Genomic DNA, 21,569 nt, shown 5'->3' with positions numbered 1-21,569 from the left:
AGCTTTCATCATCCCTTGGCTTCCCATCTTTGTAAGGTGTTTTGAGGGCTACAGCTAAAAACAACTGCATATTAACCAACATTGTGTCCTCCAACATGGTGACATGAAGATCAGCCGCAGAAATGCTTTTCCTGAAATCATGTCCTTCTCACTGAATGCCTGCATTGTTTGAAATAGTCTGTGAGAAGCCTGAAAACAGTCTTTCTGCAGGGGTTTGATTTTTCTAGCAAACCTACTGTATTTGTTCTTTATGTTCTGAATTTGGTGGCAATTCATATTTAAATAATGAAAGCAAAGTATTAAGGCTCGAACTAAATAAAACAAACTCCCTGCAACAGAAGGCACAACAGCCTCATCACAGTATCATCAATGATGGTGCAAACACAAACTGAAATGATACAGAATGGAAGGCACAAACAGGATGAAAAACTAAGTTGTCTGTTATTTAGAAGTTCAAAATACAGTTTTTGTTTCTTGCTTAGCTCTTGTTATTACTCATACTATTATAAGAAGGAAACCTTAATGAACAGAAATAAATTAGAGAAAATAATGTGCCCGACAGTGCCCCTGTCAAAATACAACAGAAGAGTAAAAGACTGTCTTGGTTGAAAAGGAAGTGCTCTTACGTATATAAAGTTCTTAATTATAAAAAACATTTAAACAGAACAGTTTAGTTTGTTGTCTACACAAATCTTTCAGAAACCCTCCAAAGACTAGTAAGTGCTACTGACACAAAAAGCAAGTACGAAATGCTTCTTGTAATGCCCCCACAGGAGACACCACCTGACAGAACAGGACATGGAACAGAACACTTGCCAGGATTTCCTGCTCTGCAAGATTCATCTTATAGCAGAAGAGGAGATTGCACCTTCTTTACATTTAGCAAACCCATAAAACAGAGTTATCAAAACTAGACCTCCTAACTTCTTGTTTGGACCTGTTTTTACACCTGAAAGTTTTACCCAGGTAGTACTTGGAAGACCCTTTCCATTCCAGCCTGCTTTCTGGCAGGCCACTGGGCACTCCAACACCACCTGTATGTTCCACATACATGGGAGCCCTGGCACTGCTGCAGTGCACACCTGGATTTGTCGGGCCAGGGGGACTGATGCAGCTTACACACACAGGCTGAGCCCATGCTGCAGAACTCCTGTTTGCCCACAGACACTGTCCTGCCAGAAGCTCGAGTGACTGAATGTACTTAGTTTACCTCTGTGGGACTGCACTTGCCAAGTGTGCACTGCACAGAGCAGTGCCTGGGGCCTTTTAACAGAACTGTTCCATCCTTAGCAATCACTGTATGACTGCCTGATTTATGCCACAAACGGGATTTACTACAGCTCCCTTCTACACCAAGCACATCCTCCCTCCCTGAACATACTGCTTTAAATAGTTAAATAACATTCAGCTTCATAGCAAGTGATGTTCATAAAGGCCTGCAGAATCAGATCCTACAGCTTTTCACTAGCTATTGATTTTCTTCAGAAACAAAAAGCATAAAGATTAGAATTCTAAAGATTTTACAAATATTCTTTGTATAGGGAGCATGTATTAGCCATCGATACATTAGAGTGCACTGTGCTATTTTTGGCTTTGAGAGCATGGATAGTCATTTGACACATGGACAGGTCCTGTTTGTTCACTGACATTCATATCAATATTCACTGCCATAGAGCCAGCCTGGGGACCAGAAGTGTGCTATACAAGATACAAAAGCAGACTGTTTTCCAAATCCCATACCCACAACTTCAACATCTATAAAGTATATTGTTGCTGTTGTCCAGGATAACACTGATAGTATTTCCCAAGTAGCAATCAGTCAGTTATGGAACCAGAAACAAAAAATACTCATCTTCAAAGGAGAAGCAGTATTTTAATTTTTTCTATTTATTCAAGGTGTAACCAAATTATTTATTGCAGATGCTACTAATCACCACCTCCTGTGATCATAATTTAATCTTTAATCAACACAAGGGTATTTACATTTGATGGATGGATGAAAAGATGCAGACATTAGTGTTAAATGGCAACACTAATTCTGCGTAATCTTCTAAATCTAAATCAAGGACCCCTTGATTTTAGAGGGAGCATTCTCATATGTTTGCAATAGCCTTCCACTGTTGTCATGTGGAAAGCATACTTTAAGAAGAAGCCTCATTGACAATATAACCATTTTTTGAGTATTACCTTTCACATTAAGCATGAATTTAAGTATACAATTTGTAGTGTACAATTTCACTACTCTGGTTATGCATGGAGCTGAAGCATATTTAGAACATGGGTAGGGTTGGGATAGATATAGTTGGGTTCCTCTCTTGAAAGAACAACCCAAGAAAAAGTCTGGACAGGCTGCAGAATGATCAATGGATCTACACATGGGAAAGCCACTCATATTCAATGCCTAATAGTACAACAGAACCAAGCACAAAAGACCCAAAATTTTGTGCCATCAAAAGGTGGGATTGTTGGTACAATTTTACCCTGGTTTATGTTGTATGCCTTTGGGACCACCATAATGTGGGACTAACATTTAAACTCAAGACAGATATTATTGAAACCAAAACAACTACATCTGCCTCAGTCAAAGAGGATGAGAAAATTCTATCCCCACAAATTTTTGAAATTGGACCATGTGATCAAAAACGCAGATCAGCAGCAAATGTTGTTTAATCCACCTTGGTTTCTTAAACAAGTAGAACTAGTAATGCAGATTAATATTTCTACACCTACACCAATGTGGTCACCATTCTTAAGTGCTTCCCATGCAAGACAGTTAGCTTGGCTACATGGGCAAACCCCCACTTCTCCAAAAGGAACAAGATGAGATGTGACTGGAATCACAGAGACTTGGGAGTTTTAAATTGTTCAGATGCTGAAGTACTTATAAATAACCTGAGCATAACCACAAGTGATTTAAGCAAATTGGAACACCCTCTGTAGTCTTCTCTACCAGCGTAGAAACTAATCAATGGCTCTTATCTGACACATTGCCTCAGTGGGAAAGAATCAATGAGCAAGCTCATAGTTGATCCCAGAGGCACTTGGTGCAACCCAAGGTGAAGGTTCTTTGCCTCTTAGCTACATCTGAGCTCAGCTGTGGATACAATCAACAGTAGCAGTAGCAATTTTAAGAGAAGGCGAAGAAGGCACCTTCACCCACTGAAATTCAAAAAGTAATTTGGAATAATGACTGAATTTGCAAAGGAATTCCAGTTATGGTGGCATTTAGTCAGTGTTACCTATAACGCCATCAATAGCACAGTCCTGGTACTTATCCACATAGGACACCTCTGTGTCCATCACTCAATCACTGCACTAGACCTGAATCATAACTGAACCCTACACTGGAGCATAGGATATGGGCCCAAAAGCAAGGGGAATGGCAAACCATCGGTGTTAGCATGTGCACTGTATGAGAACAGGGACACAGTTGTGCAGTAACACCAAAGCCCTGACATTTGTCTGGATACAGAATAGTGTTTGTCATTTTGAAATCCATCCTGATGAAACTTGCAAACCTGTACTTTTATACACTGGAAAATGATGTGCTTACATGAGAACCCTTTGTGGCTTCATATTTGTAGATAACCTTATTGTAGATACAGATAATCACTCTAATGTTTGTGTTTGTAATTTCACCAAAATCAATGGGTGGATTTCAATTATTCAGCTCCTTTCACATTATACCAGCTATTGCAGTATAATTATTTGCTGATTCAAGATCTGCTGCCCACCCCTGTTGGGATGAATCTTGCTTTAGTAAGAACATTATTATAGCACAGTGATCGGCAACAACTGCTGAAACAGCTCAGAAGAATGGACAAAGTACTTTGATTACTGTCCATCATGATGTGGAAAGCACACAAGTATTGGAACAAGTGAAGTGAGATAGAGCACATGGATGGTAGGACACTTTTCAGCTGGTCACTTACCATTGCTACAGAGAGTTTCAATGAGATGTTCTACCTTGTTGTTCTCCCAATACTAACCCTTTGTCTTAATTGTAGCACTATATATTTGCATTTGGGAAATCATAAAGCAATTGACTTACCTGTCATCCCTGTGATTCATTTCAGGAAAATATGTGATGGTTCCAACACATGGGAACTAAGAGTGAGACTTACGATATGTCTAAGAAGAATCATAAGTATGGAAGTGGGGAATTGATGAATAACAGGAACAAATTTCCAAATAATAAGATAGAGAACAAAGCAGTTAAGCAATGGGAGCAACAGCCACAGGAATGTAGAAAAGAGAAAATTGATGTCCTAGGTCCTTGAAGGGGAGGGAAAAAAAGATCATACCCTTCTTAGTCAGGACCTTATATGATGGGCCAACAAATCGCCAGGTTTGACTGTTTCTGTGGTGAGAACTTGCCCTTGCCATGAACTCTCCTCATTATACCATAATCATAATAGTAAAAGCTTCCTCTGCCCACCAAGAGCCCACTGCTCACTGAGCACATACCACGACTTCTTGGGACACTATACCTTGAGATTGAAACAGAGAGAAACTAGCAACTTCACCATGGAGTAAAGTAAGATCTGCTTGGCCTGAGACTGTAACCTATAGGTGTGCCTGCCTTTGTCTCCGTGCTAGCTCCCCCCAGCACCCCTTTCTGCACACAGCTGTAAATAAATCACATACCCGCACTCTGTGTGGGGATCAATTTCTTGCACACCAAAAGGGTGAAAGAACCAGTTTTGGGACAATACTCTTCTGCAATCACTACCTTAAAAAAAAAAAAAAAAATTGTCCCAGCAGAATTAAATTCTGAGTCAGGGGAGCTCCGCAACCAACTCCCAACAGCAAGACACTATTATCCTCTGGCTCTCTCTATTGTCCTTGCGGTCACTGCAAGCAGGACATGGCTCAAGGACATTGCCTGGACTGGGATTTACATTTGTTCCTCCCCATTTTTAAGCTTGACCCCTCATGACCCTTCGAGTACCAGTCAGTGCTAAGTCTCATACCCCATTCTACCAACCCTAACTCCAAACTCCAATCATGGCATTCTCTGCACCTTGGCTCTTCCCTGCTACCTGCCCTCTTATCCCAAGGGTTCAGCTCCTAGTCAGGCACTTCCTTCATTTATCTACCCCAGCCCCAAATAGGTTAAAACAGACTGTTTCCACTCAGTTCTTCCTGCTTGCTGATCCCTGCAGAGAAGCTGGGTTTTCTTACAGAAGGAAATGCAAGCAAAAGATATTTCTTTCCATTGCACTGCAGTCCTTCCCAGGACTCTGTGAATTACTTATCATGCAGTAAGCCTCAGGCATGCATTCAGCATGGAAAACCTCAGGCTCAATTGAAAGAAGCCCCATGTCTTTCACTCATGACCTGCTTTCTTAGAATCAAGTTCACATCAGCTTTGCTACCATTAAACTAAAAATAAACCCAAAACAACAGGGCTGACAGTTTCCATTCCTTCAGTCAAAACACACAGTAGTGAAACTGTTAGACCTTTTGGTATTAATTACTACATACTAGTAACACTGGGTTAGACAGAAGCCATGATATTGGAATAAATCCTGAGTACATTCAGTAACTGTTCTTTTATTTTATTGTCAGTAACAGAAACACAGCAAGACACAAAGCACACAGCTTTTGAGCATTTCACCACAGCATGCTAAATGCTGTATAGAAAAGTAAACGTAAGTTTTTTAATGAGTATCTTAACATTTCCGTGGCTGTTGAATAATGTGAATTCTTTTAGGCAGTATGAACTTCTCCAAGGTAGGCTGTGGCTTTTGGTGAGCCACTTGTAATGTTGCTGCATGGATTTTGTGGCTCATCTGTAACATTAAAGGGGGGGAGAAAAAAAGTTGTGATAGAATACAGCTTGTCAGCTATTCTCTTTCTAAATTTCATCATATTAAAGTAGTTTAAAAGGAGCAATAAAACCTAAATCCACCAAAAGTTTAAGTGATCAATACACAGACTCATGGTAACTCAGTGTATTTACTTATAATTTCTGTTTTCAAAGTGATACTAGTCCAACTACCTTTAGGGAATTAAAATTTTTTTTTTCTTCCCTTGTTTAGTAGTTCACAGAATGAGCTTCCAAGATGAGGAAAACAGAAAATAATCAGTATGCCAGAGTTAACAATAAGTTGATTCAAATTCTCATTTTCCCAGATTCAAAAATTATTACAGTAGCTAATTATCACATTCTAAACTAGTAAGCAAGCTTCACATACAATATTCTGGAAACCAACAGGAAAAGGAAATGGTAGGTCAGAACAGAGGAGATGAGGACAGGTGGAATAGAAGGAGGATGAGTTTTATCTGCTCTCCTTAAAAAAGTCTAAGCAAAAATTCAAGATCTACAGGCTAAAGCTATAAACACAACTGTTGATAAAAGACTTGTGTTGAAATGTTTTACTGAGCTCTAGGCATGAGGAACTCCTGTATGCTTCAGAGTCTGAAGACTGCAAGTGTGTAACAAAGAGATGATAATTGTCAGATCTTCGGATTACCATGCAAACCAAAGAGCTGCTTGTGAAATCAGCTCTTCCAAAGTGTAGGTGTAAGCCTGCACCAACAGCCTAATGAGACACAGGGCAGGAGCTGTAAGCATGTGGTAAACAGAAGGGTCCAATAGCAGCTGTGGGATACAAGATCTTCCTACGGGAGAAGTCAAAAGGTGCTTGCCTGACTAATGTCAGGCCTCAGATGGACCAGCTAGATATGGGGCAGCAGTAGGACATGCTGTGCCTGCTGTCTAGGGGATCATTCACAGAGCAGGACACTGGATCACCATCCTGGTGTCCCCTGCACCTGCCAGTGATGCCACCCACCTCCCTCAAGCAGCTCTGTAATTTTGCTGGACCCTCACAGAAGTCAGAGTGATTTCCATGGTGGGATAAAGCATGTCACTGAAGACAAGGTTTTGCTCGGCACTGTAATCCCAGCTCTGCCAGACACTTACATGCCACTGGTAATTCTTCCCCATATTTCACTAAAGCTAATGCACCACGCCGCTTTACAAGCGGAACACACCTCCCTGTCTGGCTGTGCTTCTCTGTAACAGATGTACACAACTGTCCCAGGGCATGTCATAGCAACTAGGAGTGGAATCAGAATGAGAGAAAGCCAGGTACTTTTTAGCCATCTAGCAGCTTAGCCACACAACCACTACAGAAACAGGTTATCACAAGAACATTTAGTGGCAGCTGAAGAACCTGCAACTGCCAGATACCAGTTTAAGGAAAATTCACTTTTTAACTTTTACTCATGTTTAGATTTATGAAGAAACCCTGACTTTTTCTTCCAGACTTACTTTGTTCAGTGCTTCTGCTACCAAGACACCCATGTTCTGAGGTTTTGGAAAACTGACAATAGCACTGTAAAGCAGATGAAAAAAGTATTTATCATTTCCATCTCACAGAAACATTTGAGCACTTGTCACTTTCATTTTCTAGACATAATACAAAACATTTTACAGTATAAATTTAGGGTTTGGAGCTAAATTCTTTCATCACATGAAAAACTATATAATATCAAAAAGGCATGCTGCTTCAGAATGGAATAACAAAATTTGTGTGACAGTCTTATTCATATATACAAAAATCTGTATAAGAAATATCCTTGAATATCTCAAAAAGGATTTTTTTTTGGTACGCTGTGAAATAACTTCACAGAAGCTGAGCACTGATACCCTCATCTACAAAAAATTTTCTTGATTCCAGCCTAGACCCATGAAAAAAATTCAGCCTCTGCTTTTGGAGATGGTTTCCTTTCACAGCAACTATTTGTCCAGCAAGAATTTTTTCACAAAATTATCCCATTAACTTCTCCATATTCCAGTGAAGAACACCATGTTACCAATATTCCACAAATTAACAAATCTGTGGGTATGAAATAATTTAGTTCAACAACAGGAAGAACTTCAGATTGCACATTCTACTGATGATACCATTATAATCACTGACAACCTCTGCAGCTTAAAATGGAGTAGGGAATAATCATTATAAACCCCAAATACCATAAATGCAACTCTTAAAGAAGCAGATATTGCTTTATTTAAGTTTATTTATTTAAGTTTATTTATTTAAGTTTATTTATTTAAGTTTATTTATTTAAGTTTATTTATTTAAGTTTATTTATTTATTTAAGTTTCTGTGGATCAGAAAGACATTTCCTACTGACATTTCAATTTAGCAATTGAAAGTTTGCTACACTGACAAATAAAAGTTATTCAACATCTGTTTATACTATTAGGTGACTATGACTATGGAAAAGACAGCTGCAAAACTACACCCAGACAACTGGCAATAAGTGAAAATAAAAAGCTTCTAATTCCAGAAGATTACAACGAAAAATCAAAAACTTTAGTTACACCACAAGTCATTCAGATTTTACTGTCATACCCTTATTGGTCAACTTAACTTTTTGTTAAGTGACATTTAAGAAAAGTGCATGTATTTAAGAAAAATGTTCAATCTTTGAAAAAGCTGCAAGGAAATACTTGTTTTAATGACCACATCAACTGGTCACTGTTACTTTATTCAAAATAGAAGCATGCCTTCATTTTTGGCGCAAAACAGCTTGATTAACCTTAAAAAGTAGTAAACAGAAAAAGCCAAATTAGATTTTAGATTGAAATAGGGGGTATAGCCTATATTGGTGAGGAGAGTCTTCCTTGGGGGTAGTTGATGTGGGTTTTATTTACTTTATTTACAGAATGTGGACAGCCTGAAGTTCACTCCTACTTCACTGGAAACTGTTTGACTATTCCTTTATTAGGCATAAGTATGCAACACATTGCTTTAATTTCTGTTCCATAAAACATGACAATAGAGATGTCTTTTAGCCTTTGCCTTTCATTGCAAGGCACTGTCCTTGGGTTTTGGGGTTTTTTAAGCTGATAATTATTTCAATATCAACATTACTTTATCAATATTATTTTATTTATAAATTGCACAAGTTAAGAATTAAACTCTTGTAGAATAAGAATTTTCTTTGTTTTCAAAGCCCATTACCTATGAACTTTAACTATGGAGCAGGGGTGACAGGCCCTGCAGTGTAATACCTTGACTTTTCTTTTCCTGGAGGTTTAGCATTTTTCTCAACAGGTCCGCTTTCTTGCTTTTTAGACACTCTCATACCTCCAGCTTTAACTGCAAGAAAAAAGTGACATGTAAGCAAAAATACCTACAGAGTTACATACCACATTACATACACTTAGAGGAGAATACTTTTACCCCAGATAACCATTAACCAGAAATCATCTTTCAGTATTTAGCTCCATGCTTTACTTGTACACATGCATACACAGCAGTAGCCAAAGAGGTGCAGCAAAAGCTTCAAAATTCTGTGTCATGGCAGACTCAAATCAACTTCCAGATACCATAAATCAAGAAATCAGAGTGGTTTCAGTCACCGTTAACTATATTAAATCTTAGCACCTTACTATGTTCGTATGCATCCTTCCCCAGAAACTATTACATCTCAGATTTGTATTTTTAAAATAAAAAAGAAAACCAAACCACCATCCGAAAACTTTCAGGTTTTTGAACAATGTGACTAACAGCAATAAGGGTTTCATGATTAGTTCAAGGTATTCCAGAATAAACCTAATAATGCAGAAAAGAACCAGATGCATACTCATCTTGTACTTGTGTTCCAACATGCTTAATTATATTTTATTAACATATCTGCCAATCACAAAACCAATTAGCACTAATTAAGCTACAGGCAACCTAACAATAACAATTTAAGTTCTGAGGCATGTCTGAAAATTTAATTCTGAACAAAGAACACGTAAAGTTATCTAAAACATTCTCTTGAAAGAAACACTTTCTCCCTCTTCAGGAGAGCATTTTAAGTTTTAAAACTGTAAGTAAGAAAGAAAAACCTTAGTGTTCTTTTCTCATCCTATTGAACAAGTTGCTTCACCTCGCAGCAAGACTCCTATTCTGATCATGAACAATCAAGACTAGAGTTTAAATTCGGGGGCAAGAGAGAATAGGGAATGGAGAGTGGTTTCCAGAATTACTCAACTAGCTAGCATGAGAAATGCATTTGGCCATTTTTGATGATGCAGATGTATCCATCTGTAACTAACACCCATTTTCTACCAAATCTGACGCTTGGCTTTGTATTTCCTGGTTGCAGGCCTAATTTTAGAAACAAAAATTCTCCCTCAGTCATGTCCAAAGCAGCACTACAATATCAGAGCTATGCTATAGCTAGACTTGGCTTTTCTCCTCTTTCAAAAATGACATACATACTGTTAATTATACTGCTGCATAAGCAGCAAATTCTTTGCCCAGCCATCTTACAGCTACAAATGCGCTGGAGACCTAGACTGAACCTAATCCTTCCGGCAGCCTAACTACAAAATTAAAAGTATCTGAAATGGAAGTTTCAACTGTTTGTTTTCAAGTATCTACCAGTGAAGAGAACTGAGATTCTAAATACCCTCAGCTCACCAGGTGTGAAACTCTTGTCTTTGAAGCATCTTCAAACTAGAATGACAAAGAATGTAAAAAAAACCCAAACCAAATCAAACAACCCCAAACCAAACATCAACAACCACAAAACAGACCACACCAAAAAAAAGCCCTGGCATCTTTCAAGATCTCAGAGATCTTGACATCATTTCTCTTTATAATAAGTTCAACCAGAATACCAACGCGAGTTATCCCAAGTGTTCTCCCACAGATTGTCAGGCTCTTGTCTTCTTAGGAACCAGTCAAACCACAAACTAGAAAACCACTAAAATTTTGGAATTAGATTTAAAAAAAGTAATTGAACCTAGATCCACAAGTTTTGGTTTGGGACCTTCCCACACATGCAAGACTGGCAATTTCTAGATACAAGCATTGTTTTTAGTTTTAATTTAGCAGGGCAAGGAGATCCAGACAGAGGCAGACATTTTAACACTATAAGGCTTTACACAAAGCACAAGGGGAGCTAGGCAAGGAGGAGAGAGATGCCCAGCATGGGAAGAGATAATGAAACATGGACAATCAGGAATTGTGTCTACCACCAAAAGGCCCACAAAACGTTATCTATAGTTATTAGAAATAGCCCATCTTCCTTTCCATCTCTGCAGTGACTTGAAACTAGCCACTAGGAACAGCTGTCCCACCTGCCCACACACATCCATGGCAGGGGAAGAGTTAAACATAGATGGATGTGGGATGCACCACAAAGCTGTTTTGTAATTTGCTTTCCAGAGCAATAGAGAGGTATGTCAAACTTTTAATACAGAGTTCAATTTTTTGATTCTTATAAGTGACCTGTTAGCCATATAATCTAACAGCTAAGTGCCACAATTTTTACTAATTTCCATTTTTAAAACATCATGTATTTTTAAAACAAAAAATTAAAGTAAGGAGGCACATTCCCATTTATGCTGTCCCCTCCAAAAAAACCCCAACAACAAAAAAACCCCAAACAAGAAAACAACACAAAAACAAACCTAAGCAAAAACAAAGACAGCTTGGCTCAATACTGGTCAGAATAAAGATGCCCACTTGAACTTTGGTCACTAAGTGCATGGTTGAAACCACTTACTCTGGCACCTTCACCCCTCGGCCAAGCTGTTGCCCACTGCAGTAACAGGTAGGCTTTGTCAAGACTTACTTGCAGACTTGCAAGACTACAAGTTGCAGTTTACTATCATGCAAGTTCAGAAAGACCAGTACCTGCTTCAGGTTACTGACTGCAGTGGTTTAAAGGCCCTTTCAGGTACAGCTCAACTGTCCCTGCCACACACACAAAAATCCAGGAATAGACTAGAGCAAAGCTGAAAAAAACTATTTACATCCCAAATTCATGAAAAAGCATGCTAAAAAAAAAAAAAAATCCAAACAGAAAATATTTTCAAGAAAACAAAACAGTTCTTAGGGGTACAAGGAGACACAGGACTATGTGCTCCTCAGGCACTAAGCCCTTCTAATAAACCGAGGGGAAGCCCCAACTGGTTTAAAGCTTTGTAGTGACCGTTCCTCAGTTTCAAAGGCTGAGCCTGCAGTGACTGTGCTTGCAGTGACTATCCCCCAGCTCCAAAGGCAGAGCCAGCAGCACCTTAGCGTGAGCCACGGAGCAGGCGGGACACAGCCCACGCACTGGTGCGTTTGAGAGCCAGCTCCGCACAGCTCCCGGCATGGCCCAGGAGCTGCTCACACTGTATGCATTTATCTGCTCCCCCAACAAACACAAGCGCTACTACACTCGCTACTACATCCTTAAAATCCCGGTATTACATCCTTACAGTCGCCACCCAGGCAGAGCGGCGGCTGGAACAGCAGGCTCGAAGGCTTCCTCATAGATAGCTCTATGGGGGCTGGGGGGTGGCGGAGGGGAAGTAAATTCTTCATGTTACTACAGGAGGAGAGGGATAGGGCTGTAACATTAAACACAGATATTTCACTGAATATGGACACCCATTTCTCTCGCTATCCCTCAACAGCGCGTTCCTGATCACCAAGCGGCGCCAGCTCCACACCTGCCGACCGAGCGCACCCGTGATGGAGCGGATGCGGGGCCTGCTAGGGCGAGCGGGCCGTGCACCACAGACCCGCCTCCAGCATTCCCGGTCCCACAAGGCCGCTCCTCTCCGCGGAGGAGCTGCATCTGTGTGGGACGATGTGGCGCAGAGCCCCTCACACCGCGCCCGGAGCGGCCCCGACCCCTACCTGCGGGAAGGCGCCGGCCCGGCGGGACACCCCTCCTCAGCGCCATGGCGGGACCGGGAGCGCCGGGAAGCAGGCGGGGCAGGGCAGGGCCACGGAACCGCGCACCTGCCCGACCTGCAGCGCCTTGCGCGGTTTGGAGCAGTCAGGATGGGCCGGGGTAGGGTCGTGAGAGCGGGGAGGGGTGTGAGGGGCGGGGAGCGGTGTGAGGGCGGTGTGAAGGCGGTGTGAGGGGCGGGGAGCGGTGTGGGGGCGGTGTGAAGGCGGTGTGAGGGGCGGGGAGCGGTGTGAAGGCAGTGTGAGGGGCGGGGAGCGGGGAGCGGTGTGGGGGCGGTGTGAAGGCGGTGTGAAGGCGGTGTGAGGGGCGAGGGGCGATGTGAGGGGAGATGTCAGGGGCGATGTGAGAGGCGGGGAGCGGTGTGAGGGCGGTGTGAAGGCGGTGTGAAGGCGGTGTGAAGGCGGTGTGAGGGGCGGGGAGCGGTGTGGGGGCGATGGGAAGGCGGTGTGAGGGGCGGGGAGCGGTGTGAGGGGCGGGGAGCGGTGTGAAGGCGGGGAGAGTTGTGAGGGGTGGTGTGAGAGGCGGGAGCGGTGTGAGGGCGGTGCGAGAGGCGGAGACTTTTAAAAACATTGCTAAAGATTCGAAGAACTGGATTTCGTGAGGTAAATCTTACCCTCTTCAATCAATAGTATCTGCTTGAGACAAGCAAAACATTGGCATTCACGTGCCCTCTTAAAAAAAATCCACGACCTTAACAAACACTGACGTTTTACACAACAAAACACTTAAAATAATTTTTTTACTTACCATTTTGAAACCTTGACGTATTATCATAACCAGTTTGAGACTGCTGGTCATTACACACTAACACAAGACCTTCTTTTTTCCACATCAGTTATCTAAATGATTCTCCTTCCCATTTTTCTTAAGAACCTGCTTAAACCTTGAAAACATTAAAAATACCTCATGATACTTCTTATTTCTACATTATTTTACGATTTCACTGTCTTTTGTTACGAATGCATCGCTGACATTATTTATGTTCAAAGATTTTTATCTTCAAGAGTTGGTTATCCTGTTCCTGCTGCCTATACCTTACTGAAATTGCATTTTTGTCTAAGATACAGTAACTTACATATCAATGACCTGTCACGTCATAAATACAGGACGGAAACAGCATGAGCAGGAAGGATGTAAGATCCATGGAAGGACGGCAACAAAGTTTTTGGGCGAAGCCACATTAACACTACGAAAAGTAGTCTGTCACTGTCTCTAGGGCAGTGCTGGCGGCTGAAGGAGACGGCTGCGGACAGACAGACGCGCTGCTCACGGTTCCTGCCTCGGGGAGGGTGGCTCTGCCGAGGCGGAGCAGTCTGCCTGGACTTCCATGGGCTGCATGGGTCTGATCTGCAGGCAGCTGCTGAAACCGTAATGCGTAATGTCAAAAAGGTTTTCCTAGATTGCTGTAAACATGTTCTGCTTTGCTATGCTAAAGCATTTAATCACAAAATTTACCTCTTTTAGGGAATTCTAAAAGCAAAACGTGAAAGAGGAAAAAAAAAGTTAGTCTCGTGATTTATTTTGAATTGTCTTATTAGTAGATTTCAACTCAATTTAAAAAAAAAGGAGAGAGGGAATGTAAAAATAGGATGTGATTAAGTGGAATCAGAAGAAAGGGGAAATTAGGTTAAAAAAGTGGAAGAGAAAATAGACTAAGAAACCAGTAGGGATGTACAGCACAACGGCCACCTTATGGGTGACTACTGTTGGCTTGGATCTTTAAAGCAGAAAAAATGAAAGGACATTCAGTCTAAACGAGATCTCTCTGATACTTAATTCTGTATGTATGAGGCAGGAAATAGTTTTGAAATGCAGCAATTTCCTCCCTAGAAAAGCAACTTACTTTGCAAATATTAAAGTCAATAGTGCTTCATGTCTCTGCCCAAAAGCATTTAGCCTGAAGTGGATGATGGCAATTTTGATTGGGGAAATAAATTATTTCAGATAAAATGATCTACACGAAAGATAACAAAAGAACCCTACTCTGAAGTACTTGGCCAGTAGTAAGGGGTTTTGATATTCATGTTACTCTGCCTCAGCAGACAAATACTGATTTTTTGGTTTATTTACCTGAGCTGTTTGTAACTGCACAGACTGCAGAGGTGAAGTTCCATTACTTACCACAAAAGGCAGTTATGTAGTACAGCTTTTGGTGCTGCCTAGAGCATCAATAATGATAAGGTTTAGTGCCATTTGTACATCTGTTCTAGGAATTCTTGGAAAAAGCATGGGAACTTGGTTTAAATATGAAATTGTAAGTTCATGTTGACTTCTTAGCATATTAAATATAATATGCTATTTCTTTTTTTATTATTCTTCCACCCTCTTTACTTCATTACCTGTGTCACTTGTTATATCTTTAAACCAGAAGCTGTTGTGAATTGAAACCATGTTTACATAGTACTTGTTGGAGCACCTTATTCTTTACAGGCAACCCTTGGTGCTACCTCAACAATGCCACAGCACCAGCTTAGATTTGTAAACCTGATTTTATTTAATGATTTCAATTATTTAGACTTTTTATCTGTTGGAAAAGTTGGTTTGTCTGAGTGAGAAGAATGAGCAAGAGAATAATCCTTCTGTGTCCATGGGATAGTGCAGTTGAAATCTCCTGCTTTTCCTGCCATCCTCAGTCCTATTTCCCAATCACACAAATATTAAACTTCGGAGATGTTCATCTGATGCTGGGGATAGATTTATTTTAATGGTAGTAATCTGTGAATGACTGAATTAAAAATGAAATTATATTGTAATGGTTCTGCGTTTTTTCAGAATGTGTTTTTCTCCATAACAGAGGCAGATGTGTGAAAGCCTGGGGGCAGACACAGAATTTTAATTGTGATAAAGAGACAGTAGTCATAGAAGATTTTCCTGAGTGATGCTCTGAGCATTCTGAAACTCTTCCTATTTCCTGGCAATTTCTTGTTTAGAATCTACATTCTACAGGCAGGTTATTAGCTGATTGCAAAGTTTGAAAAGCCGCTTTGCAGGTACAAAAATGAACATGTTCCCAAGAAGACTGTCTGTTCTAGTCCAGCTAATAGCTATTAGTATAATTATACACCAGACACAGTCCACATCTAAAACAAGCAGTTAGCACGCAGACACATGGAATACCTTCCTCATGTGTCATGTTTTAAATCAGAACTCTCTGTTGTTAAAATCTATTGCTCATGACTCTGAAATATTTTCCCTTCTCTATCTTATTTCCAGTATTGCTTGATTTCAAATGTCAGAATTACTAAATTGTAGCTACTGATACAAACTGATACTGGTTTTATATCTGGCAATCGAATGGTGAAATACTACTGCTGTTTTCTTAAGCTCAATGTCAGGTGGCCAATACCTTTTTCAGATGAGTCAGTATAGCTGGTTTTAGATGCTCCAGGAGCCCAATAGAGACAACAAATACTCTGGTGCAGGTATATGGCTTATTTTTTATTAATACATGCTTTAATTTCCCCCACCCTTGGCTTTATTTTCTGTTTCATAGTAGTTCAGCACAAAGTTAATAACATTAGAGAGGCCATTTGTGTTAAGTGTCTAAAGCAAGGAGAAGTGAAGGCAGCCACATTTTCAGTGGGGTTTGTATTGATATAATTGTTCTCTAGTGCATATAGCATGTATGTGACAAAATCTGTAGGATAAGTCTGGCTTCACATCTGTAAAGCTTGCCTGTTTCTTGTAGGAAACCTGACAAGTTCCAGTCCTGGTTCTGATCTGGATGCCAGTTGTTTCTCAGACTACAAGAGAAAAAGAAGTGTCCAGTCACTTTATGATGGTTCTGGAAGGTAAAGGGTAACATCATTAAGCAGAAGAGCCTTACTGGCTAATTTTAATTATAGGATTTTTTTTTTTTTTTTCACAGAAGGACTAAAGAGATTTACCTTTGTCATCATATGTTTTATCCACCTAAGTTTCCATGTTTAAAAAAGTACTGCTGGGTAGTGGAGTAAGTGAATGAATTCTGAATTAGGTTGCAACACGCTGAGCTGTATGGAAGCCTTACACAGATTTCACCCTTTCTGTCGTACCATAACAGCAGCACTTGTTTCCTCAAAGGTTAAACACGAGAATTCACTGCATTTTTTTCTTGTTCATCACGAGTTTGCACTTTCACCCTCAGAAAGGAGTTAAATAGTGGGAAGCAAATGAAAGAAAAATACCTTTTAATGTCTTGCTGTTTTTACATTTTGTGTGCTGTTGAACTCCTTGGAGCTGGTCATCTCCAATCACTTGTCATCTCTTGATTTTTCTACACAAGCACAGAAAAGCAGCTTTTTGTGTCAGAGTTATGAGCCACTAGAGGCATGTGACAGTCAGTAATGAATGGTCATTCTTTATCATCCAGAACTTCATACTGGACCCATTTGTGAACAAGAAATGTACCTTTTTCATGGGGGTTAGAAACTGATCCAAATTCTCCAGTAAGTGCCATTGGAATAGAAGCTTTCTAAAAGAGTCATGATTGTAGGATATTCATTGAAAACATGTCAGTGAGCTGGAAAATGGAGGAAAAGAATTGTGAATTGCCTCTGCTCCTGTTTGGCTGGTTATCATTTGTAGCAGGGTTGGGATAACATTGTAGTTGTGTGGAGGTAAAATATATTTGCTGTATTTACACAGGGGAATTAAAATGAGAGTTAAACAAGGGGAAAATATTATAAGTTATAGTCTTTGAAGGAAAACCTATACAAAGGGGCTAAAATTGAATAATCAGAATTATTTCCGCATGCCCATTTTTCTTCTGTGTGTGTCGCTGCAGTAGTTATGGGTAGGTTGATTGTGGAAGCTTGATACAGTCTGTCTTTGAGGGTAAGGGCTGAGGTTGAGGGTAAGTAACTTTATGTCTCCTTTCTGTTTGCTGTCCCTTTAGCTTTTACAAAGGCAATGTTGTGCAGAGTGGGTTCGTTCTTCTGTCTTGTGAGGTGCTAGTCACTCAGAAGAAAATAAGGGGACACAGAGGAATAAAGATTAGGATCACTGTGTACAGGCACTTACAGATACTATGCTATATAAATAATATATGTTTATATTAGAAATAGAATTCCCCCTCTTAGGGAAGCGCACCCTCTTTTTGATCTTGGTTACATGCAGTTGGAAAGGGCAGGAAGTGATGTGCGTGTACTGCGTTTATGGAGAGAAGGAAATGTTCTGTACTCCTAAGGCACAGCATGAATGAGCTGCTGCTCAGTGAGGGCCGTGGTGCAGCCGACTCCAGCACTGTGGGCCTGCAGAGTGGGCAAGTTCAGTGGGCTGTCCCAGCCCTGCACAGCTCTTCTGAGCACATGGGCTTTGTGGGCTGCACAGCTCTCACACCCCATGCACCACTCAGACAGGTCCATGCTGTCTGGAGAGACATCTTCATTTCAGTATTTTGACCCCATCACAGGATAGCTGTAGTGCTGTAGGAACATGGTCCCGATGGTCCTGTTATTTACAGCCAGACTTTTTGTCCCTCTCATACCAGAGCAGGATAGTGCTCCTTGCACAACACTTTCTGTCCCCTTGGAACAAACAGGCAGCGTGGTCTCGTTAACTCCGCCATATCTGGCACATCCTTTTTAAACCGCTTAGATCAGGTGAAGTTAATCACTGAGACAAGGAAAATTGCATGACAGCTAGATCTGCAAAAAATAAAGACACAGAGAGCCCTTTCAGAGTGACTTGCATTTTTGTAGTTTGTCCAGTCAGGAGGCTCTACTCAACACTGTTTTAGGTTTCAAGTTTGGTTTCAAACACAGGTCATCTTCAACCTTGTTCAAACAAATGCACTTAGAATTTTACTCATGTTATATGGGAAAATCTTAAAAAAACAGATGAGAGAGGTTTTTCTTAGTGTTTTTGAAGAGCCTCATCACAATTCATAACTGGTAAACAGTAGAACAGGATGGATGTTGCAGAAGGTTGCAGTTGTGTGAAAGGAAAAGGGAACAGAATTTCCTTTGCCACCCTTAGTATGTCAGGCATGAGCAGGGTTAACATACCTACAAGATTGAGAATTCTTTGTGTTTGTTTTCCATGTCTGAATATTTAATAGTATCAGCAAGCTAGACAAATTCAAACTAAATGCCTCTTCAACAATTGAGGAATGACCTTATCCGTCTTTCATTTTATGGGTTTATAATAGTGTGCAATGCTTGAAATTAGCTAAATACTCTTCTAAAACAACAGAGTAACTTCTCTGGATAAGTGACAGCTTTAAATAGGATCTGGATCAATAGGAGTGCTGGAGAATTTGAAACCAAACTGGTTTTTGTTTGTTTTGTTCCCTTATTAAGCACTTATTGTATACAAGGATTGATTTTTGGACAGTGGGTAGATTGTCAACAGCAGTAATCCAGCATTTCACGTGGTATGATGATACCAGTTTCCTGGATCTCCCTGGCCATTCTGGGGTTGCACTGACAGATTCTGTAACAGTAACAGACAGTTATTTGACTACTTCTAGGCTAGTCAAATGAACGGTGCTAAAATGCACAGTTGTAAAACTTGGCTATAAGGCTTTTGTAATGAGACAGAGGCCTTTGGAATTTCATCCTATTGGAGATCAGTTTCTTCTCAGTGTGCGACTGCTTTTTGCCAATGAATAGGCAGATAGTTCATTTCACAATCTTTCTGACTTTGAGAGCTGGCTGAAAATTAGCTCATTACATATCCCGCTACTTGTCTTATTCTTTTATGCATAATTCATATAACATTGAACAGACTAGAGGGTGATGTTTCATACAAAAAAATGGTAGGTATAAAGATATTTACTAATATTTGGGATGCCCTGAAGCAGTAAGGAGATACGGTACCTGACATCATTGGCCTGCTCTAGCACTAGTGCTGGTCAGTGAACCAGCTGACCCTGACAAGCTGATCCAGCCCTTTGGATGTCTGAATAAATGCTGCTGCTGCAGTATCCCCAAGGGATGCCTGCTTTATTTCATACAGCACTATCAATTTCTACTGGCGTGACAACAAGCGTACTATGACTATGCACACTAAATCTTCAGTGACATGGCTCATACAAACAATTAAGACAAGTTATCCCCTGTTTGTGGAACATAGTTTAAAAACAAATAGAGTGACATTGAAAACAAAAATTGAGGAATTCATCAAGCAAGCTCTACAGGGGGATGTGAGGACAAGTATGGGAACAGGAATACTTACGGGAGTTTTAAAAGGAGAATGCAACAGTTTCTTCAGAGATACCATCACATGTACCAGCCCATTCCATTGTCGAACATACGTCATACTGAGGTTTTGGTTTTCTTTCTATGTTCAAAGCATTTCTTTCTGTTCAAACCACATGAAAAGTCAGTTCAACTCCTACACATTATTTAAAGAGATATGGGGAGTGCTGCCACAGAATGAGGGCAGGCAAGTTAATGTGGACAGCTGAAATGTTGCTCATAGCCCTTCCAAACACAGGCCAGGACCCAGCATGGCAGTGTTCCCTGGGCAGGTGTGCTAGTAAATGGCAAAAAATAGAAAGTTCTTGCTTCTGTGGTTAGTCTACAAAGTGGGTACAAAAGAATGCAATAGGTGCAGCAGCAGAATAACCAACAAGGCCAGGACTGTCCAACTGCCTGCAGGCCACTTGTGCAAAGGGCACCTCCCTGCCAGGGGAAGAAACAAGGTCAACCTTTTTTTTTTGTCTAATTGTGATGTAATTATCAACTCTACTCTTAATTAAAATGCCATAAAGCATAAGTACTACATTTTTTTAATGGGGTAAAAACCTTAATAAGAGCAAAAAGAAAACTCCGTATTTTTTGAAAATGCATGCATTTTAAACTAGTGAATGCCCTGTAAATTGTATGCATCTCAATACAAAATATTTAAAATCTCTAATAAAGTAGTGATGTCTTTGGATAATGGAACTCAAGAAATACCACTTTGATGCTAATTTCAAATAAATGAAGAACCTTGCCGCTGATTTCTGCCTTCCAGGCAGATGGTCACTTCTCCCGTCTCCATGGCAGCGTTCGGAGAGGTTTCCAAGCGGAGAAGCCAGCACCAAGTCCTTCCCTCACCTCTACCTGATGGCCCCAAATGAATCCCTGCACTCTGTGATGGGAAATGACAAACTTTCTAGTGCATCTCAGTGACAACTTTCCCAGCTTTTCGCCTACTGTTTTTGACAGCTACAGTAATCTACTTGTAGCTACAAAGTCATGTTTGCCTTGTTTTTCAAAAAGTTTATTCATGTTTACGTTACCTTTTGTGAGCGTTTGTCTTTGATACAGTAACTCAAACACAGAATGCATGCTTGAGTACTGTCCGTGGTGGAGAAGGATTCTCTTCAGTTTGTTTACTCTGACAGAAAAACTTGTTAGGCTTTTCCCAGTGTTCACAACCCTTCTTCAGGATACTGGAAACCCTGAAAACCCAAGGAAAATGCAGTGATGCAGAGCAATAATGGTGGTTACAGACAGTGTAGAGGTAACAGACTGTATAGCACAGGAGAGCTTGTGATTTAGTTACTTAAAATAATCAAACATTTTTATTGGAAAGAAATTCAAGTAGAATGTAGTCAGAATGGAGCCTATCATTTCTAGGACAGCAAGGTGACCTCAATTTCCTTGAGAGAGCAAGGGAAGGGGTAGAGGAGTGAGGAACAGAAAACAGGCTAGAGATCTGAAATATCTTGGATTGCCCATACCAAAAGTAAAAACACAAGTCTGAGGAATCATGGTAGGAAGGTGCTGGATTTAGCACTTTGGGCTGCCAGCCTGACATATTCAGGACATTTCCACTGGAGAGAGCTGGCCCAAATGTTTTGATATATTTCACCTGCTTAAAAACATGTAATTAGACTTCATTTTCACGGTATTTGTTTCTGAATATCATACACAGAAAATAATAAGAAAAAA

At 40.5% G+C, this 21,569-nt stretch overlaps 1 protein-coding gene across 1 annotated transcript; it reads right to left on the bottom strand.

Moving 5' to 3' along the window:
- Positions 1 to 5,675: 5,675 nt before the first annotated feature.
- Positions 5,676 to 12,696, bottom strand: DAPL1 (death associated protein like 1; the record flags this gene model as incomplete). Its single annotated transcript, XM_082285379.1, has 4 exons — positions 5,676 to 5,795; positions 7,283 to 7,346; positions 9,035 to 9,122; positions 12,651 to 12,696. 4 exons carry the CDS (start codon positions 12,694 to 12,696, stop codon positions 5,676 to 5,678), a joined length of 318 nt encoding a protein of 105 aa, XP_082141505.1.
- Between the last annotated feature and the right edge of the window lie 8,873 nt (positions 12,697 to 21,569).

This window comes from Coloeus monedula (assembly GCF_965178545.1).
Source record: "Coloeus monedula genome assembly, chromosome: 7".
Classification (NCBI taxonomy): Eukaryota; Metazoa; Chordata; class Aves; order Passeriformes; family Corvidae; genus Coloeus; species Coloeus monedula.
Note: the sequence above shows the minus strand (reverse complement) of the source record. Positions and strands in the feature narration are given on the sequence as shown.